The sequence below is a fragment of the Empidonax traillii genome, unplaced genomic scaffold (assembly GCF_003031625.1).
Source record: "Empidonax traillii isolate 1590-97213 ecotype Southwest subspecies unplaced genomic scaffold, ASM303162v1 scaffold1167:size305969, whole genome shotgun sequence".
NCBI lineage: Eukaryota > Metazoa > Chordata > Aves > Passeriformes > Tyrannidae > Empidonax > Empidonax traillii.
Genome location: NW_020956360.1, coordinates 38,267 through 49,178, shown reverse-complemented (window position 1 = coordinate 49,178; position 10,912 = coordinate 38,267). Strand labels below are relative to the sequence as shown.

The 10,912-nt window shown below is 60.0% G+C and overlaps 3 protein-coding genes across 5 annotated transcripts in view; 1 reads left to right on the top strand and 2 right to left on the bottom strand.

The window, feature by feature from the left end:
- Positions 1 to 3,501, bottom strand: part of LSM12 (LSM12 homolog) — a 6,956-nt gene extending 3,455 nt beyond the window's left edge. Inside the window, exons 1-2 of the mRNA XM_027905583.1 lie at positions 3,324 to 3,501; positions 151 to 284 (exon numbers count right to left, since the gene is read on the bottom strand). Coding sequence (XP_027761384.1) covers positions 151 to 284; positions 3,324 to 3,444 — 255 coding nt within the window. The 5' untranslated portion in view covers positions 3,445 to 3,501. The remainder of the gene's footprint in view (positions 1 to 150; positions 285 to 3,323) is intronic.
- HDAC5 (histone deacetylase 5) overlaps positions 1 to 10,912 on the bottom strand; it is a 35,611-nt gene that overhangs the window by 2,232 nt on the left and 22,467 nt on the right. The window lies entirely within an intron of this gene.
- G6PC3 (glucose-6-phosphatase catalytic subunit 3) lies at positions 3,669 to 8,493 on the top strand. 3 transcript variants are annotated; one of them, XM_027905581.1, is made up of 7 exons: positions 3,669 to 3,755; positions 4,767 to 4,993; positions 5,764 to 5,879; positions 6,304 to 6,394; positions 7,080 to 7,198; positions 7,332 to 7,473; positions 8,076 to 8,492. In XM_027905581.1, the coding sequence occupies exons 1-7, from the start codon at positions 3,738 to 3,740 to the stop codon at positions 8,446 to 8,448; spliced, it is 1,086 nt and encodes a 361-aa protein (XP_027761382.1). In that variant the 5' UTR covers positions 3,669 to 3,737; the 3' UTR covers positions 8,449 to 8,492. The 3 variants fall into 3 exon arrangements, with proteins under 3 accessions (XP_027761382.1, XP_027761381.1, XP_027761383.1); XM_027905580.1 differs by having other exon boundaries at positions 3,696 to 3,776; positions 8,076 to 8,493; XM_027905582.1 differs by lacking the exon at positions 3,669 to 3,755 and adding an exon at positions 3,916 to 4,085.

Genomic DNA, 10,912 nt, shown 5'->3' with positions numbered 1-10,912 from the left:
ATCCCACCAAAACCCAGACTCCAAACCCACCAAAACCCAGACCCAAAACAGAACTACAGGCAGTTGTGATGGAAGCAGGTGAGTTCCAGTGCCCAATTTCCCCCAGATTCCAGTGGGAGGAGGGATTTCCCTTCCCAGTGCCCCTCTCACCTTGCTGACGTTGAGGGAAGCTAAGGGGGGAGGCGTTTCTGTGTGGTCATTGATTATTTCCACTTCTGACACATACTGTAAGTTTACGAGCAGGATGTCTGCGTGGTTGGGCTTCCCACTGGAAGAAGGGCATTCTGGAAGGGGAAAAATTAAGGAAAACAAATACAGAGGGAGGTATTTATGGGCTTGACAAAGCCCAGGAGCAAATCAGAAGAAGGTTGGGTTCCCAGCGAGTTCCTCCACTCCCATGTCCCTGCCCAGCCAAGCTTGGGGTCATCTGTGATCCCAGGAAAGCCACACGTCTCTTTCTGGCATTATGTAATGCTGACCCCAGTTTTCCTGACTCCAGATTGAGTTTTCCAGCCCTACCCAGCACAGCCTGGTCACTGGTTTGAACCAGCATCACCAAATCTGCACTTTTTACGCCAGAATATTTCCTCTGGCAAGAAGTGGCTCATCCAGAGGAGCATTCCCTCATCCAGAGTATTCCCACACCCAGATGGAAAAGAATTCCCAGGAAAGGCCTCCTTGCCTCCATACATGAGGTTGGTATCGCTGTTGCAAACACCCCCCAAAAAACCCACTCCCTTCCAGAGCTGACAATTCATGGATTGCATGGATTCCTGCACTACCTGTTTCCATGAGGATGGACAGAGCAGGGAGCACAGCATGGAAAGCCTCTTCCATGCCAACACCATCTCCTCATGGAAGGGAACCTTGTGGAAGTCCCTGTTCCTCTCTCCCAGCCCCCTGTGAGCCCAAGGTGGAGCCCTCCTTAAAAAATGCATTCAACGATGAGGAGAAAGCAAGGGATGCTAGGGAATTCCTTCACGGAATTCAGGTCTCTCCTGAGAGAGGGAGATGAGCTGGAGCATCGCCGCTTTGGGATGAGGAAGAGCCAGGCTCAGGGAAAAGCCAGAAGAGGAGCACTCAGTCACCTCTGGAGCAGACCAGCAGCACTGAGACACCTGTTGCTGCACTCTGTCGGAACTGGGAGCTCCTCCAACTCCAACCACATCCCAGGCACCCAGGGAGGTTTTTCCCATCATATTTCCCACAGCTTCTGCCACAAAACCCTCTACCAGCCCCTCATTCCCTCTGGAACCCACCTTTGGGCTCCCAGAACTCCAACCCCAGTCCCGAGGCTGGGAATCCCCCTTTTCCCCTCTCCACGGTCCCTCCATGGTTTTCCAACAGCCTTGGCTTTTCCCATCCTTGCAGATTCCAAACAAAAGCATACCCAAATACATGTATGGGGGGGCCACAGCACCCCCAAACCCCCCATCTCCAGCACACTGGAGAGTCCACTGGGGTCCCCAAATTCCTCCTACAACCCTCAGCTCCCCCAGCCCTCAGACCTCATTCTGCCTCCACTTAAATCCCCCACAGGGGTGTCTTGACCCCCTTCCTATGGGATCCCACCCCTCCAGGCCTCCCCCATTCTCCGTGGGTCCCCCCAGGCCCTGCCAACCACACCTCTGTGCCCTCTCTGCACCCTAAAACAGGTCCTCAACTCCTTCCAGGAATGCCCCAGGCCTCCAAAATCTGCCTCCCTCCTCCTCCCTGAACCCCACAGGGTGCCCCTGTCTCCCCCCAAAACCCCTCCAGCCCTGTGGGAAACCCCTGATTCCAGGCCCTTATGGAGCTACACCCCCACCAAATCCCCTACAAGGATCCCTCAGAACCCTCCTACATGGCACCCACCCCCCCAAAACCCCATTGGAGGGCTCCTCAATAACCCCACTCTGGAGCTCCTGAGTCTCCCAAAACCTCACTATAAGGCACCATCACTTCCCCCCCCAAGTAACTCCACTAAAGGGCTCCTCACTCCCTCCAAAACTGCCCTACCAGGTGCCCCATTCCCCAAAAAAACCTCAATAGGATGCTCCACTTCGCATCAATAACCCCACTAAAGGACTCTCAAAAAACACCCCACTCCCCTCCCAAAACCTCTCTATAGGGCATCCCCCTGCCCCCCTCTCAACCTCATTTCCCCCAAAAAACCTCCCTAGAGGGCACCTGATCCCCCCATTCACCCCAATACAGGGCTCCTCTCTCCCCACTTTCACCCCATATAAGGCTCCTCACTTCCTTCCAAAAAGCTCTAAAGGACACCCCACTCCCCCCCAAAACAGAGCTCCTCAATCCCCCCAAAACCTCCTCTATATGACACCCCCTTGCCCCTCTTAACCCCAACATAGGGCTCCTCACACCGCCCCATTTACCCCAGTACAGGGTTCATCACTCCCCCCAAAAAACCCTCCCTATATGGTGCCTCTCCCAATAACCTCACAGAGGCTCTTCACCCTCCCCAAAACCTCCCAAGCCCATTCATCCCAATACAGAACACCCCATTCCCCCCAAAACAACTCTATAGGCCACCCCACCCCTGATTCACCCCAATGCAGGGCTCCCCAGTTCCTCCCCTCCCCAAAACCCTATAGGACACCATACTCACTCCATTCACCCCAATACAGGACACCCCATTTCCCCCAGAAAAACTCTCTGTAGGGCACCCCCTTTCCCTCCCTTCGCCCCAACACAAATCACCCCATTCCCTCCCCAAAAAACCTATAGGACACCCCGCTTCCCCATTCACCCCAAAACAGGGCTCCTCACACCCCCCAATTCATCTTAATACAAGGCTCCTCACTCACCTCAAAAACCCCATAGGACACCCCCCCCTCCCTCTATTCACCCCAAAACAGGGCACCTCACACCCCCCATTTGCCCCAATAAGCGGCTCCTCACTCCCTCTCGAAACCCTTCCATAGGGCATCCCCTTCAACCTAATACAGCGTTCCCCCTTTCCCCCCTCAAAAACCCGAGAGAACAACCCCTCCCCACTCCCTCCTCGGGGGTCTCCTCGCTCTCCCCCAAACCCCTCCCCGGCGCCGCCCACCTCGATCCCCTCAGACCCCCATCCCCCCCCCCCTCTTTCCCCCCCCCCCCCCCCCCCCCCCCCCCCCCCCCCCCCCCCCCCCCCCCCCCCCCCCCCCCCCCCCCCCCCCCCCCCCCCCCCCCCCCCCCCCCCCCCCCCCCCCCCCCCCCCCCCCCCCCCCCCCCCCCCCCCCCCCCCCCCCCCCCCATCATATCAGGCGGGCCGCAGAGGCCTGGGCGGGCCGCGGCGGGGGCCCGGGGACCACTGGGACGAAACACAGGCGGGCGGATACTGAGCGCCAGCATCTTGCTGGGGTAGTCGAAGGCGACGACCTCGCCCTGGAGGCGCTGCTCCTGGCAGGTGCGGCAGGACACCTGGCTGCCCACGCTGAAGTACTCGCCCGGCGCCGCCATCTTGTCCGCCCGCAGCGCCCGCGGCTCCGCTCTCCTCGGCCCAGGCGCGGCGGGGGGCGGGGCCGCCTCGGCGACGAGGGTGGGGATTGGTGCTCCGCCCCGCCGATCTGCTCCGCCCCGCCCTGTGATTGGTCGAGCGCCCGCGGGGTTCCGCCCCCCTCCCCCTGCTCCTGGCTCTGTTTGGCCCGCCCGCGCCGCCGTCAGCGCGTGACGTTGTGGGGGACGCCGGGAGTTGTAGGCGGAAGAGGGGCGGTGAGAGCAGCAGGAGGGAGGGTTTGGGGGGTCCCCCCGCCATGGAGATCTCCCGGCAGGTACCACCCGACCGCACTGGGGTGAGGGGGGAGCGACGAGGAACGCGGCAGGGCGGCTCAGAGGGTCCTGCGGGCAATGGGGAGGCCACGGGTCTGGGGTGAGGGGGACCCCAGGGAGGCCTCGGACCTCAGGGGCCAAGGGAGGCCCGGGGAGACCCCAGAGAGGCCTCGGGGAGATCCCGGGGTTTGAGACAGGGAGAGCCCTGGGAAGGTCCAGGCCTGAGACCACAGGGAGAACCCAAAGAGAGCCTAGGGAGAGCCAGGACCTGCTTTAGGGAGACCCCAAAGAGACCCCAGGGAGACCAGAGGGAGACCCCAAAGAGACCCCAGGTCAGCTCCAGGGAAGTTTCTGGGAAAATCCCAGTCCTGCTCCACAGAGACCCCCAAAGGGAGCCCAGGGAGACCCCAGACCTGCTTTAGGGAGACCCCAAAGAGGCCCCAGGATGGCTTCAGGGAAGACCCCAGGCCTGCTCCAGAATGACCCTAGGGAATGTTCCAAGGGAAGACCCCGAGGAGTCCCCAGGCAGATCAGGGCTCTTTGGAGCAGCCTGGCTGCTCCAGCAATTCCCACAGGAATCCCCTGGGATCCTGTCCTGGCCCACATCCCAGACCCCCCCATCTGCTCTGCCAGGACCCCCTGAGCAGAAGTTTGGGAATCCCTTGTGGGCAAACTTCAGGTGGTGAATGACTCCCTGAATCCTTGCTAAGACATCCCTTGGGATCCAACCATCTCCCAGCTCCTTCCCAAGGGAATTCTCAGGACCCAGCCACCTCCTATCCCCTTCCCAAGGGATTCCTCTGGATCCAGCCACCTCCCACTGCCTTCCCAAGACATCCCATCCCCCAGGATCCATTCACTTCCCACTCCTTTCCCAAAGGAATCCCGAGGGATCCAGCTACCTCCCAGCCCCTTTCCAAGAGATTCCTCAGTATCCAGCCACCTCCCAGCCCCTTCCCAGGGGAATTCCCGAGGGATCTGTGCCAAGGCTGACCTCTGTCCCCACATGCCAGCCGGCTGCTATGGATGCCCTGCACGAGGCCGGGATCTGGGCAGCCGTGACCCTGCAGTCTGGACCGCCCTGGCTGGAGCAGTTCTGGGTCTACCTGACGTCCCACTTCGATCCCAAATCCATCTACACCTTCTGCTTCCCACTGGCCCATGGGCTGGATGCTCGGGTGGGGCTCATGGTGCTCTGGATTGGGCTCGTGGCCGAGTGGCTCAACGTGGTCCTCAAATGGTGAGGAGGTGGCACTGTGTTGGCACAGGGGGTGGCACTCGCATGGGGACACAGCTCAGGGAAGCTCACGGGAGTTTTGAGCACGGAGTCCCTGCGGCATTCTGCAGGGTCATCCAAGCTGCCCCAGGCATCTGCTAGGAATTCCTGGCAGGGAAGACCCTGGGAGGCATCAGGACGGGCAGGGATCCTGCTCTCCTTCAAGGGCTGTCCCTGGAAATCCCAGAATGGTTGTCAGGGATTCTGCCCTCCCAAATCCCCAGATACTGTGGGATGGGTGGCAGGGATCCTGCCTTTCCCAATCCTCTGTGATGAGTGGCAGGGATCCTGCCTTTCCCAGTCCTCTGGAATGGGCTCAGGGATCCTGCCCTCCCACTGTGGCTTCATCCCTGGAAATCCCAGGATGAGTGGCAGGGATCCTGCCCTACCAAATCCTCGATACCATGGGATGGGTAGCAGGGATCCTGCCCTCGTGGATCCCTCAGGATTGGTGCAGGAATCCTGCCATCTCACTGTCGCTTCATCCCTGGAAATCCCAGAATAATTGGCAGTGATTCTGTCTTCCCAAATCCCCATATACTTTGGGATGGGCGGCAGGGATCCTGCCTTTCCCAGTTCTCTGGGATGGGTGGCAGGGATTGTGCCCTCATGCATCCCCCGCGATGGATGTCAGGGATCCTGCCCTCATGGATCCCCTGCAATCGATGGCAGGTATTCTGCCCTCCTGATCCCCTGGGATGGGCGGGAATGCTCCGTGTTTTCCGTCCGTCCAGGTTCCTGTTCGGGGAACGCCCGTATTGGTGGATCCATGAGTCTGGGTTGTTCTCCCGGGAGGAGCTGGAGAAGTTCCCGTTGCGCCAGTTCCCGGTCACTTGCGAAACGGGCCCAGGTGAGTCAAAGGTGAAGCCTCCTTCCCTTTCAGCCGGACAACCCGGTGATCCCTAGGGAGGAGCCGCAGGAGCCGGGAGGCTCTGCCCCTGTGGGAATGCCGAGCTGGAAGCGAGAAAAGCTGTTCCTCGGCCAGGAAATACGATGGAGCAGCAGGGTGTGGGTAGGACGGTGCCGGTGCTGGCAGAGCCCGGCGGCTCCAGGGCTAGGAAACCCACGGGAGAGTCTGGGAATGGCGCTGCTCCACCTGGGCTCCCTGTAAACATGCCTGGAGTTTCGGGCACTAGCTCCATCCCCATCCCTGAGCCTCCAGGCCCAGTCTGGAGGGATCCCCGAGCACAGGCAGGGGTTAGGCTTGTCATTCCCAGCTCTCATCCCGCTGGGACAAGCTCCCCCCGACCCTCCATGTGCTTCCCCCCACCCAGGGAGCCCCTCGGGCCACTGCATGATCCCCGGGGCGGCCCTGTGGCCACTTGTCACCGCGCTGACAGCCAAGGTGGCCCGGAGCACCCGGAGGTGAGTCTGTGGTGGGCAGTGCCTGGAAGCTTCCAGAGCATGTGTGGGAAGAGGGGATGGAATGTGGGACCCGTCTTCGGCAGGCAGCACCCATGGGGGTTGGGCAGGATGAGTCCTAGGATGGGGAAACTGTTGCTTGGAAGTTTCCTGTGGAAGAGGGAGGCGAGATATGGGACCATTCTTAAGTGGGCAGGGTGAGTCTGGGATGGGGAAACCAGAGCTTGGAAGCTTCCAGAGCACCTGTGGGAAGAGGGAGGTGGGATGTGGGACCCCTCCTTGGTGGACAGCACCCACGGTGGGTGGGAAAGATGAGTCCTAGGATGGGGAAACTATTGTTTGGAAGCTTTCAGAGCATCTTTGGGAAGAGGGAGGTGGGCAGGATGAGCCCTAGGATGTGGAAAGCAATGCTTGGAAGTTTCCAGAGCACCTTTGGGAAAAGAGGGGTGGGATGTGGCACCCCTCGTGGACTGGATCCCTTCCTCTCCCAGTGGGGCAGCTCCAGGGGGACACATCCCTCCCCTGGCAGCTTGGGAAGAGGCTGTGAGACCCTCTCAACATTTTTTCTTGCCGCCTTCACCTCTGCTTCACCCATTCCTGCTGCTGGGTGGGATCAATCCTGCCCTGCCTGGCCGGAGCCAGAGCCAGGGGCTGCCTCCCTCCACCACTGACCCCAGTTCCCTTTCAGCCGAGTGCTGAGGCTGATCCCATTATTTGCCTACACCCTCTTCCTTGTGGCTATGGGACTCTCCCGGATCTTCGTCCTGGCCCACTTCCCCCACCAGGTGGTCACTGGCATCCTGGCAGGTGAGGGGGGTATGGGGGGGGGAACAAGTCCCAACACCCCACCTTGGCTCAGGGCATTGTGGGCACCTTCCCCTTCACTCGAGCCCCTTTCCCAGTCCATCCCAGTCCCCAACCTGCCTGTCCCCTGTGCCAGGGTCAGCACTGGGGTGGGGGTTGCAGCGCTGTCCCCCCAACTTCCGCGTGTTCCGGTTCTTCGTGGCGGTGGCTGTGGTGCTGATGCTGAGTGCGCTGGCCCTGCACAGCCTGGCCATGGCTGCTGGCATCGACCTTGACTGGTGAGTGCCCTGGGGGATGGAGGTTATCCCCAAGGATCAGCCTTCCAGGGTGGAAAGGAGTATCCCGATGGAAAAGCCTTTCAGAGTGGAGGGGGGTATTCCCAGGGATCAGCCTTCCAGAGTGGAGGGGGGTATTCCCAGGGATCAGCCTTCCAGAGTGGAGGGGGGTATTCCCAGGGATCAGTCTTCCAGGGTTGAGGGGAGTATTCTCAGGGATCAGCCCCTCGGGGTAGAGGGTGATTATTCCCAGGGATCTGTGTCCAGGCTATTGGAGGGAACAGTGCTAGGGATCTACCCCAGACTGTTTTCTGGGGAGCATACTATCCCCAGGGATCTGCCTCCAGACCATTTTGGGATGAAACTAACCCCAGGGATTTGCCCCGTACAGTTTTTGGGAGGTGGGGCATGGTCCTATACCCAGGGATCTGCCCCCAGACATTTCGGAAAGGGGGAGTGTTATCCCCAGGGATCTGCCCACCAGACTGTCAGGATCCACCCTGACCTACCCCCACCCCATTTGAGGAGGGGACTACCCCAAAGACCTACCCACAGCCCCTTCTTGGGCCAGGGGGTGAACACCAACTGCGGAGCTCGTCCCGCAGGTCTCTCCGCCTGGCCAGCGCCTGGTGCTCAGACCCGGCATGGCTGCGGCCGGACACACGGCCCTTCGCCTCGCTGTGCCGGGTGGTGGGCAGTGCTCTGGGGCTGGCCCTGGCTGCCGAGACCCCTCCGCACCACCGGGACGAGGAGCAGCTCCTGGATGGCCGCCTGCGGGTGGCAAGCACGGCACTGGCCCTGCTGGCCCTGCAGCTGGTGCACAGGCTGCCCAGGCCCTCGGACACGGCTGCCCTGTACAGGCACGTGGTTGTGCACTACGCGGCTGGGCCCTTCCTGGTGGTCTCCGTCCTGCCCCGATTTGTCATTGCCCTCAGGAGCTTCCTTGAGCCCCCCCCCACCCCCCCCCGCCCCAATTAGGCCCCCCCCCCCCCCCATTCTGGTTTGTTCTCAACCTCATAGAGTAGGGGAATCCCTGCCCTTGGCTCATCCTCATCATCTTCTGCCCCCAGGGAGCCTCCCACACTGTGTTGGGGTTCCCACTCCTGCCCTGGCTCATCCTCACCTTCACTTGCCCCCAGGGACCCCCTGAACTGAGGAGGGGGATGCCTGCTCATCCTCACCTGCCTTTGGGGATCCCTCAAACTGAGTAAGGGGGTCCCTGCTCATCCTCACCTACCCCCAGAGACACCCCCCCCCCCCACTGAGTAGGGATCCCCTCCTGTCCCGGTTCATCCTTGCCCTCACCTGCCCCCAGTGCCAAGCTGGGGGTCCCTGCACCTCTCCCAACTCATCCTCACCTTCACCCACCCCCGGGGACCCCCTCACTGAGTAGGGGGTCCCTGCTCATCCTCACTTGTCCCCAGGGACCACCCCCCTACACCGATTTGGCGAGTCCCCACCCCCTTCTGCTGATTTCCCCCCCCCCGTCCCGGCTCTGCCCTTTGCTGTGCCTATCGCCGGTGGCTTAAGGCCAGGGGGACCCCCCTAGGCCCCCCCAGTTGTAGCACTAACAGCCCTGTCTCTCCTGGGCAGCAGGACCCCCCTGGGGGGGCAGAGCTGGGGGTACCCCGTGCCCAGCAGGTCTGGGAATGCAGCACAGGGACAGTCCCAGCCCAGGGGTCACTGACCTGCCACGCCCCCCCCCCCACACACACACCTCCAGCTGCTCCAGTTCTTCCCTGTCTGGAGCAGGGATGGGACCCTCCTTCCCAAGCTGGAAGCCCCCTTTATATCACCGGGGGGGTCACCTCGTTTCTTACCAAATAAAGCACCAAAACCAACCCACTGGGCCTGAGTCCTGCAAACATGGCGGGGGGGGCACAGGCAGAGCTGGGTGGTCCCCAGGGCAGGGCTGGGAGGGGGACACCCCCCCACACACACACACTGGGGAGTGGTAGGGAGGGACAGAGCCCCCACAGACGTGCTGGGGGGGACACATTGGTCCCCTCCCTGGCCCCATTGCTGGGGAAAGTGAGGCACTTTGGGACACCAGGAAGCCTTGGGGATATGCAAGGGATGGGAACAGGGACACAGGGCCAGGAATGGGATGGGAAAAGGGACACAGGGACAGGAAAGGGGAAACAGGGGGACCCTCTCCACCCCCCAAAGGCAGCAGGGGCCGGCGGGTATTGCCAGAAACAGTTTATTTATACAAGGACGAACATTGGTGACATCTTACAAAATACTGAACCGAGACCCAGAGCGAGCGTGAGCGGGGGGAGGGGGACGGACAGAAACTGAAGGGGGGAGCATGGCAGGGGCACACGGGGGTGGGGGGGACACCAGCTCAAAGCAAGCTGGGCACCCTGCCGGGGGTTGGCACCCCCTTTCTCCCCATTCTGGGGTTGTTTCCTCTTCCCAGGATGGGGATCTGGGACCCCTTCCCCGCCCCCCCAAAACGGGGTGTCCCCAACACTGGGTACACCCACACTGGGGTCCCCAAAGTGACACACCCCCACGCCCCCCCTCCTCACTCTAAACTGGGGTCCTTCCCCCCCACCTCAGGGTTAGGAGAGGTGACCAAGGACACGCTCATCCCTCTGTCCTAATTTGGGGACCCCCCACCCCAAAATAACTCATGATGTGCTGTCCCTGTCCCCCTCTCCACTCCCCCATTAAAAAAATACTATTAAATAATCTGTAATAAAATTATATCCCTTTTTTGGGGGGGGTGGGGTTTGAGTGGTTTTCTTTTAAAGCTAAAATTACTCCGAGGCCATTCTAGCTGGTGACAAAACTGGAAAACAAAGTATTTTTTCCTTTTTTTTTTTTTTTTTTTTTTTCCTTTTTTTTTTTTTCCTCCTCTAAGAACAAATTTGATCCCAACAAAGGGGTGGCAAAGGGATGGCAGGGGGGGACACAGAGCTCATCCCTTTGACTTGTGTCCCTGTCCCAAATGGGGAGGCCGAGAGGAAAAAAAAAACCCAAGAAAAAAATTAAGAAAACCCAAAATTAAGGGAAATTAAGGCATTAAAAAAAAATAATGAAAGGCACAAATATTTCCCATTGCCTCCCCTGGGGATGGGGTTGGAGGGGGACGGTGACAAATGCTGGAGCTGGGGAGGGAACAAAGCAGGGGACCCACAAAAAAATAGGAGGGGATATAAGGAAAGATCCCTAAAAAAAAAAAGAGAGATGAGCCCCAGGGGGGTCCAGGCAGCGACAGGGGGGACCCGACGGACATGGGCTGGGAGGGGGTGGTACTGGTGGAACTGCTGCTGCACAAGAGACATGACTGCAAACACCGCGGGAGAGCTGGGCGGTGGGGGGAAAGGGCACAGGATGGGTGGGGGAGATTTTTTTTGTGGTTTTCTCCTCTTTTTAATAGAAAAAGAAAATATTTTTCTCTTTTTTTTCTGATTTTTGTTCGGGTTTCTGCCTT